The sequence below is a fragment of the Laccaria bicolor genome, genomic scaffold (assembly GCF_000143565.1).
Source record: "Laccaria bicolor S238N-H82 LACBIscaffold_6 genomic scaffold, whole genome shotgun sequence".
Lineage (NCBI taxonomy): Eukaryota > Fungi > Basidiomycota > Agaricomycetes > Agaricales > Hydnangiaceae > Laccaria > Laccaria bicolor.
In genome coordinates, this window is record NW_001889877.1 from 1324487 (window position 1) to 1339713 (window position 15227).

General features: G+C 49.4%; 6 protein-coding genes across 6 annotated transcripts; 3 read left to right on the forward strand and 3 right to left on the reverse strand.

The window, feature by feature from the left end:
- Window positions 1–637: 637 nt before the first annotated feature.
- Window positions 638–2662, forward strand: LACBIDRAFT_293373 (uncharacterized protein; the record flags this gene model as incomplete). The annotated part of the gene is made up of 1 exon (XM_001878150.1): window positions 638–2662. One exon carries the CDS (start codon window positions 638–640, stop codon window positions 2660–2662), a length of 2025 nt encoding a protein of 674 aa, XP_001878185.1.
- Window positions 2663–3889: 1227 nt separating this feature from the next.
- On the forward strand, window positions 3890–6119 carry LbGR (glutathione reductase). Its single transcript, XM_001878151.1, has 9 exons — window positions 3890–4112; window positions 4165–4284; window positions 4338–4416; window positions 4471–4487; window positions 4544–5460; window positions 5513–5586; window positions 5638–5811; window positions 5881–5934; window positions 5991–6119. Exons 2-9 carry the CDS (start codon window positions 4201–4203, stop codon window positions 6008–6010), a joined length of 1419 nt encoding a protein of 472 aa, XP_001878186.1. The 5' UTR covers window positions 3890–4112; window positions 4165–4200; the 3' UTR covers window positions 6011–6119.
- Window positions 6120–7747: 1628 nt separating this feature from the next.
- LACBIDRAFT_315840 (uncharacterized protein) lies at window positions 7748–9319 on the reverse strand (the record flags this gene model as incomplete). Its single annotated transcript, XM_001878517.1, has 6 exons — window positions 7748–8055; window positions 8103–8319; window positions 8375–8807; window positions 8860–9098; window positions 9149–9188; window positions 9240–9319. 6 exons carry the CDS (start codon window positions 9317–9319, stop codon window positions 7748–7750), a joined length of 1317 nt encoding a protein of 438 aa, XP_001878552.1.
- A 131-nt stretch (window positions 9320–9450) lies between these two features.
- Window positions 9451–10472, forward strand: LACBIDRAFT_315841 (uncharacterized protein; the record flags this gene model as incomplete). The annotated part of the gene is made up of 2 exons (XM_001878152.1): window positions 9451–10016; window positions 10067–10472. The coding sequence occupies 2 exons, from the start codon at window positions 9451–9453 to the stop codon at window positions 10470–10472; spliced, it is 972 nt and encodes a 323-aa protein (XP_001878187.1).
- Window positions 10473–10600: 128 nt separating this feature from the next.
- Window positions 10601–12002, reverse strand: LACBIDRAFT_233103 (uncharacterized protein; the record flags this gene model as incomplete). The annotated part of the gene is made up of 5 exons (XM_001878518.1): window positions 10601–10763; window positions 10818–11102; window positions 11154–11463; window positions 11525–11695; window positions 11750–12002. 5 exons carry the CDS (start codon window positions 12000–12002, stop codon window positions 10601–10603), a joined length of 1182 nt encoding a protein of 393 aa, XP_001878553.1.
- A 175-nt stretch (window positions 12003–12177) lies between these two features.
- On the reverse strand, window positions 12178–15164 carry LACBIDRAFT_189477 (glycoside hydrolase family 3 protein). The gene is made up of 17 exons (XM_001878519.1): window positions 15056–15164; window positions 14799–15000; window positions 14716–14743; window positions 14629–14663; window positions 14381–14576; window positions 14220–14331; window positions 14078–14172; window positions 13959–14015; window positions 13848–13907; window positions 13638–13794; window positions 13493–13610; window positions 13273–13437; window positions 13134–13224; window positions 12872–13079; window positions 12772–12818; window positions 12392–12720; window positions 12178–12334 (listed from the first exon to the last, which is right to left on the reverse strand). Exons 1-17 carry the CDS (start codon window positions 15111–15113, stop codon window positions 12226–12228), a joined length of 2067 nt encoding a protein of 688 aa, XP_001878554.1. The 5' UTR covers window positions 15114–15164; the 3' UTR covers window positions 12178–12225.
- Window positions 15165–15227: the final 63 nt, after the last annotated feature.

The following is a 15227-nucleotide window of genomic DNA, read 5'->3' on the forward strand; positions in this document are numbered from 1 at the left end:
TAAAAGAAGCTTGGCGGTCTTGGCACTCGGGCAGTGCCGGTCTTATGTTTTTATTTCGCAGACAGCCTACAGACTCCCATCCGTATACGATTCATAGTCGTTTAAAGGGCGTGTGCTCTGTATCCTGAGGTTGAGCACACCGGTTCAGCTCCCAGAATTGTAGACGCGAGAAGCTGACTTACCGTGATTGGTGAGATCTCAGGGTATGGGTAAGTAAAGGGAGGCGACTGTTGACGGGACTGTGGGAACAAGGGCCCTTTAAATTTCAAGGAACATTAACGAGCATTATATAACACCGACAGGAATGCCAAGAGTTACATCCAAGTCAGGCCGACTGCGCAGATTCAGCTGTGGATGAATAAAAGATCGGCGAGTCAAAGGGCGTGGCTGTGCTGTCGCGAGCTTGGCGTTGACTGTGCAGAAAACATATGAAAGTGGGAGAGACTGTTACGCAGCCAGGAGGAGAATAATGGTATGGTGGGTTGGATGGGAAGGAATGAGGATCGGATCGGGCACGTACAACGGGGACCCCGGAGACTGCGATGGAAGCAGATCTAGTTGCCAGATTGCATTTGAGACTGAGTTCGGCAGACTTACCCTTTGCTTACGCTTGCTCGTCGTCTCTCTTTCGTCCACCATGACCATCTTACAATCAAGACAGCCATTTCCGCCACCAACAAAATTCAGTATACTGCTTTCTCCTCAATGGCAGCCACCTCATGCACCATCGAGCAACTCCCTTTCATCTTCCTCCTCACCGTCTCCAGATGGTTCCATATCGTCATCGTCTTCCTCGTCCTCTGTCTCCTCCTATACTAGCCTTAGCACAAATGACCATACTCCTGTTCAAAATCACCCGTCTTCTGCTTTGTCGCCCACCTCTCGTCGTATTCGCTTTGCCCCACTTCCAGACCCCCGTCGCTCCGTCTTCATCTCAGATGACGGCGACGAAATTGTCATTTCAGAGGTCGATGATACAACTCAAATCTCTTGCCCGGCAACCCCAATAGCCCAGGCTGTGACTTTGGAACCAGACCCGCTGTTTCAGGACAATTCCAGTCTGAGCAGTTGCTGTTCCTCAAAGAGAAACAGTGATTATACAGACATCTCTTCGTCCTCATCAACACCAGGGACAGCTACACCAGCCTCGTCCTTTATGACACCCGCTGCTAGCGAATGTGACAGCTCGGTACTGCCTTCGCCAGTGACGCTGACTGCTTCGCTTCCCACACTTCAACAATCATCAAAGCCGTCATCATCATGGCCCAAGCCAAAGTCATTGTCGCTTCTACGCCCATTCAAGAAGTCCTCTGGGTCAACTTCCCCCTCTTCCTCCCTCTCATTAACCCCCACTCCGTCCATTGAACGCACCCCCACAGGTAACAAGAGCGAAGAGGACCGCACTATCAGTGGTATCAATCTCTTTCGTGCTTCTTCGCTTGACAGCAACAGGGAAAATGCGCCATCAGGCGGCGGTTGGGGCCTTTCCCGGTGGTCTAGCAGTAGTACAGCGAAAATTAGCAATCTCAGCGGATCTTCGCCTCTCGCCAGGACTCAAAGCACACAATCCTATAAATCCAAACCCGCCAAACCTCCTTCCATGGCTGCGAATCGCAACTCCACTGGAGGCATCTTTTCGTCAGGATCGACATCAGCCAAGCCTTCAAACCCCTCAAGAAAGGGCACGCGAATGCTCAACGGACGTGTTTACGGCGGTCCTAAACGCGACCCAAACGCCAACCCTTTCGCAAATGCTCGCGACGAAGAGCCGGAATTTGTCGAATGGGGATATGGTGGTATGGGAAGTGTTAAAGGAGCTAAGAGCGCTGGGGTATCCGGCACCAATTGGGATAGACTGCATGGGAACGGAAGTGTGAATGGATCGAAGCAGGAGGGTTCTGGCGCTCAAGAGGAGGACGAGAATGGAGACGATGGAAGTGGCATGGGATGGGTGAAAAAACGGAGAGAGAAGAGAGAGAGAGAGGAGAGAGAGAGGAAAGAGAAGGAGGAGCGGGAGAAACTTGAGCAAGAGAAAGGGCCAAAAGGGACCGACGACGTGGTGCCAGGTTCGGACGAACTTGATTCCGGACCAACGACTATCGTCGAAACCTTCACCCCCACCGATCACGATCACACTGCGGTTGTCCCCACCATAGACACACCAGAACTGTCGGTCCTCACATCCGATCCAGTCACATCCACCGAACCATCAGTGCCTCGCCCAACCACACCGGCATCAACGTCCACGACTACCGGCGTTATACACCCGTTAAACTCCCCCTCCACATCTCTATCTGTAGAAAAGGAATACATCCACGAAACTATCTCCATCCCGACGCGGACTTACCACCATCATCGGGGACATTCGCGGGGTGGGTCAAGGGACACAATACCTCTGAGCCTATCTTCGGGCACAAGTGTCACGTCGCCCAAAGTCATTGAGGAGACCCACAACAGCTCGAGCAGCGCGAGTGAGAGCGAGAGTGACTCTGAGGATATCGGGGAAGAGGATGCTGATGCCGAAGAGGACGATGACGAAGAGGACGGCGAGCTCGAGAAACAGAGAAAGACCGCATTCAGCGCTGGAGTGGAGAAGATTAGTCGATTCAAGGACCTCACGTTGTTCGATGAGGTTCTGGTATCGGAGGACAGTCGCGCTTAGGTGCCCGAGGCGCTCTTCTCGCTTTGTGGGGGAAGGAGAAAAGAGGTTGAAAGATTTCAGCATACTTATCAAATCGTACTTGACTACGGCGTTTTCAAGCACCCAAGCTTTTCCCAGCTTACGCCTTCGCGTCGTTGTTCGGGAGCCACTCCTAAACGCTTCACCTTCTGCCTTGGCACTCATCGGACATCCTGCTTTTGGAATCCGAGAAGCTACCAAGGACCTCCGCTCTCGTTCCACCTCATCACACGTTTCCGCATCCGCCACCTTAATTCCACACAGCTCACCATCCAAGACCGCACTTCAAAAGCAACCAATTATAATTCAACACTCTTCAACGACTTACGACATACCATAACGAATCTAACCATTGCATATATACATCTACTGTCCGACTTCTTAATTTATAGTGAGTGTTTCTTTTTTTTGTAGATCATCAATCCGGGACTAATGACGTTCTTCTTTGGTGGCATAGATCCTGCTTGGCGTGAACGTGCCGCAGTTGTAAACTTTGCCCATATCGTTATCAGCACCTCAACTCCATCTTTTCTTTCCTCTCTGGCACTCGCATTTTGCCATTCTCGACGGCGAAATGTGGGCGACTATAATTTAGGTGTGTTTCGCTTACAATTTCTGCTCGACTGTGTGTGCTTGCTAACAGCGGTTACCCTGCATAGGCCTACACTCACTCTTCAACGACCAAAACGCTGAAACGATTTGGCTTGCCTTGGCTATTCCTTGGCAACGTTCTTGGTACGAGTATTTCGCTTCGAATGGTAAAGATCAATTGCTAAATTTGCCTTTTAGACTTGCTCTTTCATCGCCGCTGGACTTGGGCTCTTGGTTTCTAGACTGCAAGGCCCCACCCACTCTCTCGTCCACTCGTCGCTTTGTCTTGTTATTGTTTCTCCTGTGGTCATTGTTTCTTCTCTAGTCATCGCTTCGTTTCATGGGTCTTGGTTATTTCGTGGTCAAGTGCTAATTTATCATGTCTGGCTCCTCATCCAATTGTGCATCATTCCGATACAACCATTTCATTACTCTTACCTAGTATATTCAATATATCATACACGCAGACTGCAACATGTTGGCGTTTCTCGGGAAATCATGTGTTGTGGGTAAGATCATTTGACATACCACAGCAAAGTATACACGTGACCGTCAAGAGTTTCGCCATACTTTTCGTTTTCGAAGCATTCCTTAGCAAGCCTTCTTAGAAAGCCAACCGTGACCTGCTCAATTTGCGCTGTACGGTGTCAAGGGTGGGCGTTGAATATAGCCTTCCAAATTCCTATATAAAGCCGCCCCATCCGCAAATCTGGCGTTATCTGCTTTATCCCCTGTCTGCGCAACTCGCTCCCGCTTTCACGCGCAGCGCACGCTCTTGTCTTTTCCAACGACGACGATATCATCCTCATCGATTTCTCCGGCCCTTCAAAGGCTTTCTCAGGCAAGGTTGGGTTACCATAAGGATGGTTTAGGGTCTCACCTTGACTTGACAGGTCTATAGAGCCTTTAGCAATTCTACCTCAGCCAATATGCCTCCGATTTACGATAAACCGACCGTGGACAAGTACGACTATGTCGTCATTGGTGGTGGGAGCGGGGGATCTGGGACTTCTGTGAGTCGTATGCGCTTGCTATTGTTCCGAGCGTCACTTGACTTATGAATTAGAGGAGAGCAGCGACGTATGGTAAGAAGGTAGCTGTTGTGGAAGCTACCCCTCACCTTGGTGGCACCTGCGTCAATGTTGGTAAGACTTTAACAATCTTCTATGGGTTTCATCGAGTTGACGCGATTTACTCAGGTTGTGTGCCCAAGAAGGCAAGCCGCGATATCCACGCAGCTATGCGCCTCTCCTGACATCTAGATTGTTGCAGATCATGTGGCACGCTGCCGACCTACAGGACAAGATCTTGCACCAAGCGCCAGGTTACAAGTTTACAGGCGTTGAGAACGCAAAGTTTGATTGGGCCGCGTTCAAGCCTCAACGCGACGCATATATCCGGCGGCTAAACAGCATATATGCGACTAACTTCGATAAAGAACACGTCGAAAACCACCAAGGATTTGGGCGCGTTACTTCGCCGACATCAGTTGAGGTAACACTCCCTGACGGCAAGGGAAAGTACACTTTGCACGCGGATAAGATTTGTGTTGCGGTTGGAGGTCGACCCGTCATCCCTTCTGACGAGGAGATTCCAGGAGCATCCAAAGGCATTGACTCTGACGGTTTCTTTGACCTTCCCGAGCAGCCGAAACGTGTTGCAGTGATTGGTGCGGGATATATCGCGGTCGAACTTGCTGGCATCTTTAACGCCCTTGGCACGGAAACTCATCTGGTTATCCGTGGTGAGACTGTGCTCCGTACTTTCGATCCTACGCTGCAGGAAACCCTGACTCCTTGGATGGAGAAATCGGGTGTCAAGTTGCACAAGAAGAGTCACGTTACAAAGGTAGAAGGCGAGCGCGGCCAGACCTTGACGGTGCACACGGACAACGGCGAAAAGATTGATGTTGACGTCGTGTTGTGGGCGATTGGCCGCAAAGCAAACACGCAGGGGCTTGGCTTGGAAGAAATAGGAGTCAAACTAGACAAGAAAGGCGACGTGGTTGTGGACGAATACCAGAACTCCTCTGTGGAAGGCATTACTGCGATCGGAGACGTACAGGGCAAGTGGCTCTTGACCCCTGTCGCTATCGCAGCCGGAAGGAGGCTTTCAAATAGACTATTTGGACCAGAAAAATTCAAGGACGATAAACTGAGCTACGTAGATATCCCGACTGTTGTCTTCTCGTCCGTCATTTTCGCTTGCTCTTCTGGGTCATTGATTCGATTATTTCTCTAGGCACCCAACCATCGGAACGGTAGGCCTGACCGAGCCTCAGGCCCGCAAGAAATATGGCGATGCAGTCAAGATCTGTATGATTACTTTCCGTCCCTTTCCGTTCATACTTTCTCAGTGCTCCACAGATAAGTCGTCATTCAAATCACTTTATTTCTCCATGGTGGACGAAGCGCACAAAGAACCGACCGTATACAAACTTATCTGCGTCGGACCAGAAGAACGCGTTGTTGGTGTGCATATTATCGGTCAGGGAAGTGATGAAGTCATGCAGGGCTTCGCAGTCGCTGTCAAGATGGGAGGTGATTATTCTTGCACTGCTTCTTTACTCATTAAAGATCATCTGACCATATGTTGCTGTTCTTTCTAAGCCCGGAAACAAGATTTGGACGACACCGTTGCCATTCATCCGACATCGGCGGAAGGTGAATCATCCTTGTGAACTCTTGTCTTTCGCATGATCGTAACTTCGTTCTTCCAGAACTCGTCACCCTTAGATGATAGAAACAGGTGAAGGCTGTGTGTAGGCTTGGAGGCGGCGTACCTCAAATCGTTTGCGGAAACCTCATGTATTTTTAATGATGCACACCAATCCGAATCGTTTATTGTCCTTAGGTCGCGCCCTGTTGCCCCGCCCCCTCCCAGAGCAGACCAAGTGGTTTATACGCTGAGATCTAAAGGCCGGGCGTTCCCCGAAACCAGGAATGCGATGTCCATGGTTGAACTTTTGGGCTTCTTGCTTTCCAGAAACAAGAACTGGACAAGTCGCAAGAACGTCATTGTGCGGTGGCAACCCTGAAACCGTTATGTTTGCAACTCAAAGTGGACGCGACGACTCATCTTGCCGTCATTCCAATCGTTTCAATCACCAAACCATTCAAACCTGCGCGCTCTCTGCGTAAGTACACCTGTGGGGAGGTTGACCGCCCGAGTTAAGGGGTTCAATTACGTACCTCGCACGTACCGCAAGCATCGGGTACGTGTAATCTTGTTCGTTTACTGGAGACTACGGTCATAAAAGGTCAAGGGTGGAGCCGTCCTCATCGTGCGCAAGTGAACGGCTGCCTGCCCAGCGTATACTACGCCAAACAAGATGTTTACCGAAGGTGAAAAAGAAGGATGGGTTGTGATATTGATGTTCAAATCGACTCAAGGGTTTTCTTGGCTCGACAATCCTTTGCAGTCGTGTGACTGTCTTTTTTTTATGATCAACGGCGAGCCGCGAATTAAACTCAGATATGACGATTTCTGGCAAAGGACCTAGGACACCGTTTCATTAAAAGTGACGGGGAAAAATTGGGGGTTGTACGAGCTTTACGATTGTCCGTGATAACTGAGAAGAGTAACTCAATCGCAAGGGAAGTTCCCGTGCACCCTGAGTCCCGACGTGGGTTATGGGGTTGTTGTGGGGTAAGAGGAGCTATAGACTGATGGCAGATGTCATCACATCGTAAGTCCACTATCGATTAGAAAGGACCACTAAAAACACGGAACGAATCAGCCGATTTCTGTTTGGCGCCCTTCAATGTGCGAACGTGCAGACCAGTGAAGGAGTTTGGCCTCAGCTACACTTGCGCAGAAAGGACGTGGGCCTATATCGGCGCAACGCAGCACGTCGCGATCGCATGGGGCAAACTCTGGTGAGCAGGAACGAGAAATACACAAAGAGGAACGGCAGTCCTGTTGAACTTCATCTTAGCACCCAAATGAGTGATCGCGACGAAAGTTTGAGAAATCATTCTGTCCTGAGGTGTCGTACAAGTACCAAGTGATGAAGCAATACAACAATCGATTAACAGATAACCAACAGAAAGGAAGGAAAAAAAACAAGCGACGTGCGACTAACTAAGTATCCCTGTACAAAATTCTCAAATTCATCTGCGATTATCAGATAAAAATCAGCCACGATTTCAGCACGAACTGGACTCGATTGCATACCTAGTATTGAACATCGATATAGGGCATCTGAGGGGGCGCAGGTGCAAGATCTCCGAGATAGTCCAGAACGACTTTAGGTTTCTTGTATCCCGCCCTAGAAAATGGCGAAGCATACTTCCTAACCTCCCCGGGAACCCTCTGCCACGCCTTCGAAACCGTCATCCAGCCACGAGCCACAGAAACAGTTTCACCGTCTTCAACGAAATCATCATCAGCAACTACAATCTCCTCCCACTCCTCCTCACCCGCCCCGCCCGGCGTGCTCTCAGTGGGCAGGGCTCCTAAGAGCCTGCAATACCGTCAGATGACGTCCTCATCGGAGTAGAACTCGTCGTCGTCGTCTTCATCAACCGATGTAAGGTTGTTGAAGTCAACCTTGTATCGAAGCAAGCCACCTATACCACCAAAACCCTTGACGAATTGGGCTCCCTCTTGTGAACGGTTGGTCACGAACTCGAGCGCTGCTCCAAAATCTTTGTATTTCTCTGCAAACCATTCGAGAAGGGCTTGAGGTTCTTCGGCCTGCTCCATCTCGAGTCCAGTCGATTTGTCTATAAACTTTTCGCGGTCCTTCTGCTGATCTTTGTATGCGTGGATGATGATCTCCTCTGTTGCACAAGTGAGATAGTGCAAGCTTAAAAATGGAGAGACCCACCTCCTGCAGCGTTGCGGAGAATGTAACGCGTAATATCAAGATTCTCCCAGACAATCAGAGTCTCAACAGCACCAAGTTCGAGCGCCTTCAAGGTGTCGTCGATTCCAAAGCAGTACCTTCCAGTGTCTTGACTGATTTCATCAAAGTACTTTTGTATAAGACGTTTCTCTTGAACAAATTTGACGTTGGCAAGCGATTCAGCGGCAAGTTCGATTGCCTGGCCAACGAATTAAGGCGGATGTTCCACAGACCAGATCAATTGACGCCCATACCTGATTAAAACCATTCTCGCCACCATAACTTACATCAACGACTTTGATAATTTTAGCAGCAAGTCTCTGATCGAACATGTCGCTCTGACTGAGCTCAGTTTTGAAGTCCGCACTGCCGGCGAGAACCAGACCAGTCACGTTGACCTTGTCGTTGGTGATGAAATGTTGAACGGCCAGCTCAGCAACCTTTCGGACGTAATTATGGCGTTTTTCGTCACGAAGACGGGAGAAACGAAGGGCAGACTGTCCACCACGTCCATGCTTCTTCGGAAGATCGACGGTGAACTTGTGGGTCACTTCACGGGTGTTACCGGCGAGCACTCCGAAAAGAGTACCGTTACCATCCATGACGATGAAACCGAAGCGGGAGTCAGATTCCAAAAGTTCGGACAGCGCCTCTGTGTGAAATTTGTTGTCGCAGAGATAAAGCGAGCTGAAGATATCGCTCAGATCAAGAGTAAAAGCAGAGGGAGTCGCATGCGTACGTGTTGATGGGTTTGTGGGGCTCAAAATCGAATGAAACCTTCTTCTCTTTTCCTTCGTCCGTGAGAATGGTTCCAACGAACAGCACGAGACCATTGGGCGGTACACGATTATATAGCTTCAGACGCTGCTGCGTACTGGTAATGGCGGCCAGCACGGACAGACGATTGACTCGGGATTTAATATTTGAAGCAGTACCATATTCTTGAGTTAACATGGCAGAGGCACGTGAGATCTGATCCTATAAAAAGGATTAGCGATGTCGGTGAAGAGAAAACAATGGGAAGTCACCTTTGGGGGGATTATAAGACTGATCATGGAAGTGCCAGCTCTGGAGGTCGATTAGCCATGCATTGACCAGTACGTCTTGAAAAGATTATACCCTCTGGCGGAATCAAGGCTCTTAATGAGCTTTTTAACCTTCCACATCTGTATGTTCTGCTCCGCGGCGTCCTGACTCATGATGGGCGACGATTGCTGGTCGTACCAAGCGGTGGGGCGGGGGAAAGATGGTGATGGACTTTGAACAAGATCGATTTTAAGCACGAGGCCAAAGCTTTTTCTGTTTGCACTTGTGTTTCTCGATCTTAAACATGGACTCTGTCAGAAAACGCAAGCTCGACTCCACAAACGACAATGACTCGGGCAAAAAGCCCAGAATGACTGAAGGACCCGCCTCCGCTGGCCCGAGCGCGGTTCCTACGGTTCAATTCGCTGAAACAGCTGAAGCAAGTGTGGTAGCGGAGTTGGCTTCGGTGAAAGGGAAAGGAAAGGCGGAAGAAAACGCGCCGGGTCGCGCGATCTCAAACATGGACTCTGTCAGGAAACGCACAAACGACAATGACTCGGGCAAGAGAACCAAAATGACTGAAGTGCCCGCCTCCGCTGGCCCAAGCGTGGTTCCTGAGGTTCAACTCGAAACAAGTGCGGCAGCGAAAGGCAAGACGAAAGAAATTGTAGCGAACGCGCCGGATCGCGCGTCAAGACCGAGAATCAACAAGCTCGCGCCACCACGCCCATTCCCAACGGTACCGAAGTCTGTATCTGCCACTGGCCCGCGTTCAGCACACAAAGAGGGCAAGAACTTTCTCTGTCTGTCTCGTAAAACCTCGTTGGGTACTTATATGCGCAGATGTAAAGATGTGATTATCAAAGACGGGTACGCTATCACCTATTTACCACCTCGCCCCGCATTCAATTACTTTTCAGATATAAAACTCTTCATCTGAGTGCGATGGGAGCTGCGATACCCCTTCTTCTCCAGCTTACATGTGCCCTGCCTCCTATTCTCCCCTTTCCCAAAGACGAGATACATACGGAAGTGATAACTGGAACGGTCAATGTTCAGGACGAGGTCATACCCGAGGACGATGAGGAGGACATCACTTATCAGACGCGAGGAAAGTCTACCGTCAAGGTCATATTTAGGATCGGTGATGGCGAATTTGAAGGCGACCGCACTGGTCCACTCCGGAAATATAGTAAGGGTGGAGGAGGAAAGAATAAAAATGGGAGTGGCGGGAAAGATAATGACGTAGGAAAGCAAAAGGATCAAGGATCGTCTGCAGTGGTATTCCAGGAGCCCGAACAAGAAGATTTTATGGACATGCTATGAGGAGGTTGGCATATATGACTTCCTTCAATCTTCAAGGGAGACGTCGACGTGTGTATTCTTTTTATCCATAAACTTTGAAATACTTGAACAATACAATATACATTTTATATTCCTTTCAGAGCTCTGCGTTACTTGGTCAAGCCGCTTTCCTTCCTCCTAATTTCTGGTTCCAAGGGAAACCGCTGGCTCTCTGGGCTAAGCGAGTACAGCCTTGTCCAGATCGGTTCCAAAGGCTTGGGAGTCCTCCAGGCGAATTCATCGTTACGCAACCATAGACGGATGAGGTGCCTCCTGGAGAGGAGTAAACAATTCTTCTCATGACGGTGTATCGTAGGCGAAACTCACGTCTTTTCCGCACTATCCTTGAACGAATCTCTCGCATGCAACAATCCCATGCTATTGATGTACTGAATATCACCTTTCTGGAAATTCAGCCCAAGAGAATATTTCTCCGCTAGGAAATGCACTGCGTCCAAGGCTTCCGCTTGAGCCTCAGTAATCGGAGGAATATTCTGACTCCGTTTCTGCTGCCCGTATCCCGTAAAATGTCTTCGTGAATATTGAATTATTACGTGGCCGTCCTCGTAGTACAGAACTGGTCGAGTTGTATATCCCGGATCACCTCCAAAACTAATTTTTACAACTTTGAGAATAAAACTCAGCGCGACATTTGATGAAAACACGAACCTATCAAGGGGCCACAGCTCGCTTAGGGTATGAATCAAGTCCGGGCGCGTCGCCGCCAACTCATTGTACACGCGCGCCCCACTGCTGATTCTAGAAGTACCGCCCTCTTCTGCCGTCGCCAGCGCCATCAAGGCGATCAAGTCCCCGACATCGGTGTGGAAGACTTGCTTATCCGTGGTATACGCCGAGTTTCCGATGCCTCCCTTCTCATGAGCATGGCTGACTGTAAGGTCCTTGATATGAGCGAGCACGGCCCCAGTTCCATCTTGCTTTCCTCGCGCAGATCCGACATGGGAGGATATCCCTGAGCTGTTGTGAGTATGTGTTTGACTCTCGCTAAGCGACGGAGATGGGACGGTACGCACCAGCGTAGATTATAGCCAGGTCCGCGGGTGAGTATTGATCGATTGGGATGGTTCGTAGAACGAAGAAACCACGCCCAGAGTACAGTTCCTGCGCAAGACCTCGTAGTTCTTTACTCAAGGTGGGAAGCGGGAAAGTATCCCTGCCGACATGCCCCATCTCAACGTTCAGGCCTATATAATCAGACTAGTGAGCAGTTTCATTCAGGTATGTGATATGATCCCGACCTTTGAAATGTACCAGAGCGTCGTCGATTTCTTTCAACTCCGATGGAGTGAGGTTATACACCCATTGGTCCTCATTTTTCCAATCTTTTCCTTCCCATACGATAGGGCTTTCCACTTGCTGAGGATATCCAGGCGGGAGGGCAGTGGATGGTAAGCTTGGATCCTCGGCCAACCTTCTCGCTGTGCGTGCGCGAAATTTCGTTTCATCAGGGTGATATGCAATATCTGGTTGGGTGGCGGCCGATATAGTCATGATTTGTTTCTAGGCAAGAATTCAGGTGATCATGATGTCATGCGACGTTCGTATGTGAATCGAATCCAAGCATAACAGTGTTCCACCATATGCAGGCCTTGCCATGAAATGCTCAGGAGTGTGAAAATCTTATGCCCGTCAGATTCGAGGGGGTATAGATTCAGACTACATTTCCGCTGAGAACAAGGGTATTTTCGAAAAAGAAAACAAACAAACAAAAAAGTTAAACCAATATGGTGCCCGTCAATCTCACATCCCTGATTGACGCGCCAACGTGTACAGTAAAAGTTCCAGTAGGACGCACGTACACCTGACTGGGGGTATCCCAAACGCTTGAAAAAAAATCAACAATCAGCAACTCCCACCACAGTAGCAGCCTGAGTGCATACCTCATATCTCTCCGACTGAGATTGAACGAAACACTAGAACTCGCACCAACATCCAACTCAACCTCCTCAAAGCCTCTCAACACCCTCTTCGGTTCCCCCGCACTCGACGGGTATGCAAGGTACAGCTGTGGTTTCTCATATCCCGCAAACACACCCGTGTTGGTCACGGTGAACTTTATCAATCGTGAGTCATCTCCTGAAGAGGCGATGGACAGCCCAGAGTACGAAAACGTCGTGTAGGAAAGTCCGAATCCAAATTCGAAGCGCGGCATTATGTTCTGGTCATCCATGTACCGGTAATCAAGAAGAAGCTTCTCCTTGTATTCAATCTGTCAGATATTCATGAATATTCGTCAAGAAAAGAGCAGAAAGAATGGTACCGTTGGAAACCCAAGGCTGTTGTAGACGATGGAAGTCGCATAAGCAGCTTCATTCTGGCCAAAAAGTCATTTTGGGTGCTAAGATGGAGAGCGCAAGTACTTTCATCTGCAATGCTGAATGGTAATCTTCCGCTCGGGTTGTATTTTCCATACATAACATCGACGATCGAAGGTCCGGTCTGCTCTCCTGGGGCCCCTGCATAGATAATAGCGGTGACGTTCGGGTGAGTACTCCAAGGCATGTACACAGGTCCCACAGAATGCACAATGACGATAGTGTTGTTGCAGACCGCTGCTACTTGCTCAACCTGGCATCACAAACCAGTTAACGAGAGAAAATCTCGCGGCCGTGTTTGACTGACCAGCCTGCCGCCACTCCACCACAAATCAAGGTCATTTCTATCGCCCATGTTGCCCACCACAACATCATAGAAACCTAGTTCACCACTCATACTAAGTAACCGTCAAAAACCATGCGTTTCCAGGCGAGACGAGACATACGCATTTACAAAGACGAATGCCACATCCTTGGCCCTTGCAGCATTGACTCCATCTTTCAAGTTGTTCGACAGTGACGATGTAATTGTCGCCGAGGAACCCACAAAGGAAGTTATTGCAGTGATAGGAGGAATGATAAATTGAAGGGAATTCGATCCCGAGCCCCATCTATCGGAAACAACGATCAATATAATGGCGAAATGTAAAAATAAAAAGAGCTCACCCGATGGACATCGTGCCATCATTACATTCGTTTAGGTCATTACAGTTGAGATTCGGGATCTTGGCATCTTGCCCAACCACAGCAATCGTCTTTATCATCGATTGCGCAAGTGGTAGACCTCGGATTGTTGTTCCGCTGGGAGTACCAGTCGTCGTCGTGCGGTTGTTTTTCAGCAAGACGGCTGAAGCGGATGCGATCTCACGAACGAGGTTCGTATGTGCATCGGTTCTTACGTTAACATTCAAATTCCGAGGTCCGGAGCCGTCGCTCTTCTGGGCATCGAAATTGACGGGGGGATAGCCCTACAACACTTTAGTATCAGTGAGACTGCTGGGATATTGGCGCGCAAACTTACAGAATCTTGACCAAGATGATACCAAGGAGCGAGTATTCTGGCGACCATCTGGCTGAGCCTCTGCGGAATAAATATTGAACGAGAACATCTGAATAGTCAAGAAAGCCAAACATCAGTAGAAACCGAGCCACTCTTGACAGCAGACTCCAAGCCCCCACTGAAAGACTCCTCCACCTCAAAGTAAAATTGAGTACTGCTGACTTTGGGAAACATGAAATGGACATACCGACGACTATATAGTCTCCAGGTTGCTCCATGTCTACTCCGGCATTTGCGTTATCGCTGGCAGCATCGTGTGTCGCTCCCCAGTCGCTCACAACATACCCTGGGCACGATAAGAGACGAGATCAAAATAACATGTAACATGAGTACCATTAAATCCATTCACCCGCAATAGCCCATTCGACCCAAGGATCCCGGCGTTATGACATGAAGAAGTTTCGTTGAAGCGGTTGTATGCGCACATAACAGAAGCAACGTCGGCCTGAGAAGTGATGTAAGGCTTCTGCTGCTATGGCAATGCGTACGCCTACCTCGATACTTCGAAGGAAGGGATAAAAGTATATTTCATGAAGAGTCCTATCGTCAATATTCGAGGTGTAGCCAAAGCGCCAGTGTTCCTGATTATTAGCAATGAAATGCTTCGCGCAAGCCTGCACGCCAACGCTCTGCACACCGATGATGGTCTCGTAGGCGCCTTCACCGTTGAGATATGGATCCGGTCCGAAACTGGGTATTTTCAATTTGAGGGGGTGAAGAGATAGGATGTTGACAACCTCACCTTTCCCAGGCACGACCAGCCTTGGGATTTCTCATCTGCAGAAACAAAGTTCTGTTCACTGTAAACCAGCTAAATAGATATGCGCACGATATCCATAGCTGGACCTAAAAACACACTGACCGAAAACATCAAAAAATGTTTCTTCAAGACGTCAATGACGAAATACTTACTGGACACCCTTTCCGCGAAATTCCTCTCCAATCGCTTGGCCTCTCGCGCGAATCAGCCGCCGGCTAAAAGTCGCGGCGGCATTGATACCTGCGGGAAATCCAGTGACATTCTTTATGAGCCGCAGTCCCGCTGGTCCGTCTTGAAAACAAATGGAGGGAATCCCAAGGCGCGGGATGGCTGTAGTATCGCCGACACAACGTCCTACGTACGTGTACAATGTTAAAGACGCGCATGGCAGCGTCGAGTGTTGGCTCACGGTTGGCGTTGAGCTGCCCTGTTCCTCGGACAACACCCAATTTTTCGGTGAGGGTCATTTGGGCGACTGCGGCATTGGCCAAAGTGAAGGACTCGTTCCAAGAGCCTGAACGCGTGGGGCATCAATGATCTGGTGAGCGCGCCTGGATAGGGAAGAAGGAGACGCACGGGTC

What these genes read in the sequence shown, in the direction of transcription:
- LbGR (XM_001878151.1), top strand. Translation starts at nt 4,201, where the DNA reads ATGCCTCCGATTTACGATAAACCGACCGTGGACAAGTACGACTATGTC. An exon ending in GCGGGGGATCTGGGACTTCT is followed by an intron (nt 4,285 to 4,337) that starts GTGAGTCGTATG and finishes CTTATGAATTAG; the next exon opens with AGGAGAGCAGCGACGTATGG. An exon ending in TCATCCGACATCGGCGGAAG is followed by an intron (nt 5,935 to 5,990) that starts GTGAATCATCCT and finishes TCGTTCTTCCAG; the next exon opens with AACTCGTCACCCTTAGATGA.
- LACBIDRAFT_189477 (XM_001878519.1), bottom strand. Translation starts at nt 15,113, where the DNA reads ATGACCCTCACCGAAAAATTGGGTGTTGTCCGAGGAACAGGGCAGCTC. An exon ending in TAGGTCCAGCTATGGATATC is followed by an intron (nt 14,664 to 14,715) that starts GTGCGCATATCT and finishes TTGTTTCTGCAG; the next exon opens with ATGAGAAATCCCAAGGCTGG. An exon ending in GTGGCTCGGTTTCTACTGAT is followed by an intron (nt 13,908 to 13,958) that starts GTTTGGCTTTCT and finishes TTTATTCCGCAG; the next exon opens with AGGCTCAGCCAGATGGTCGC.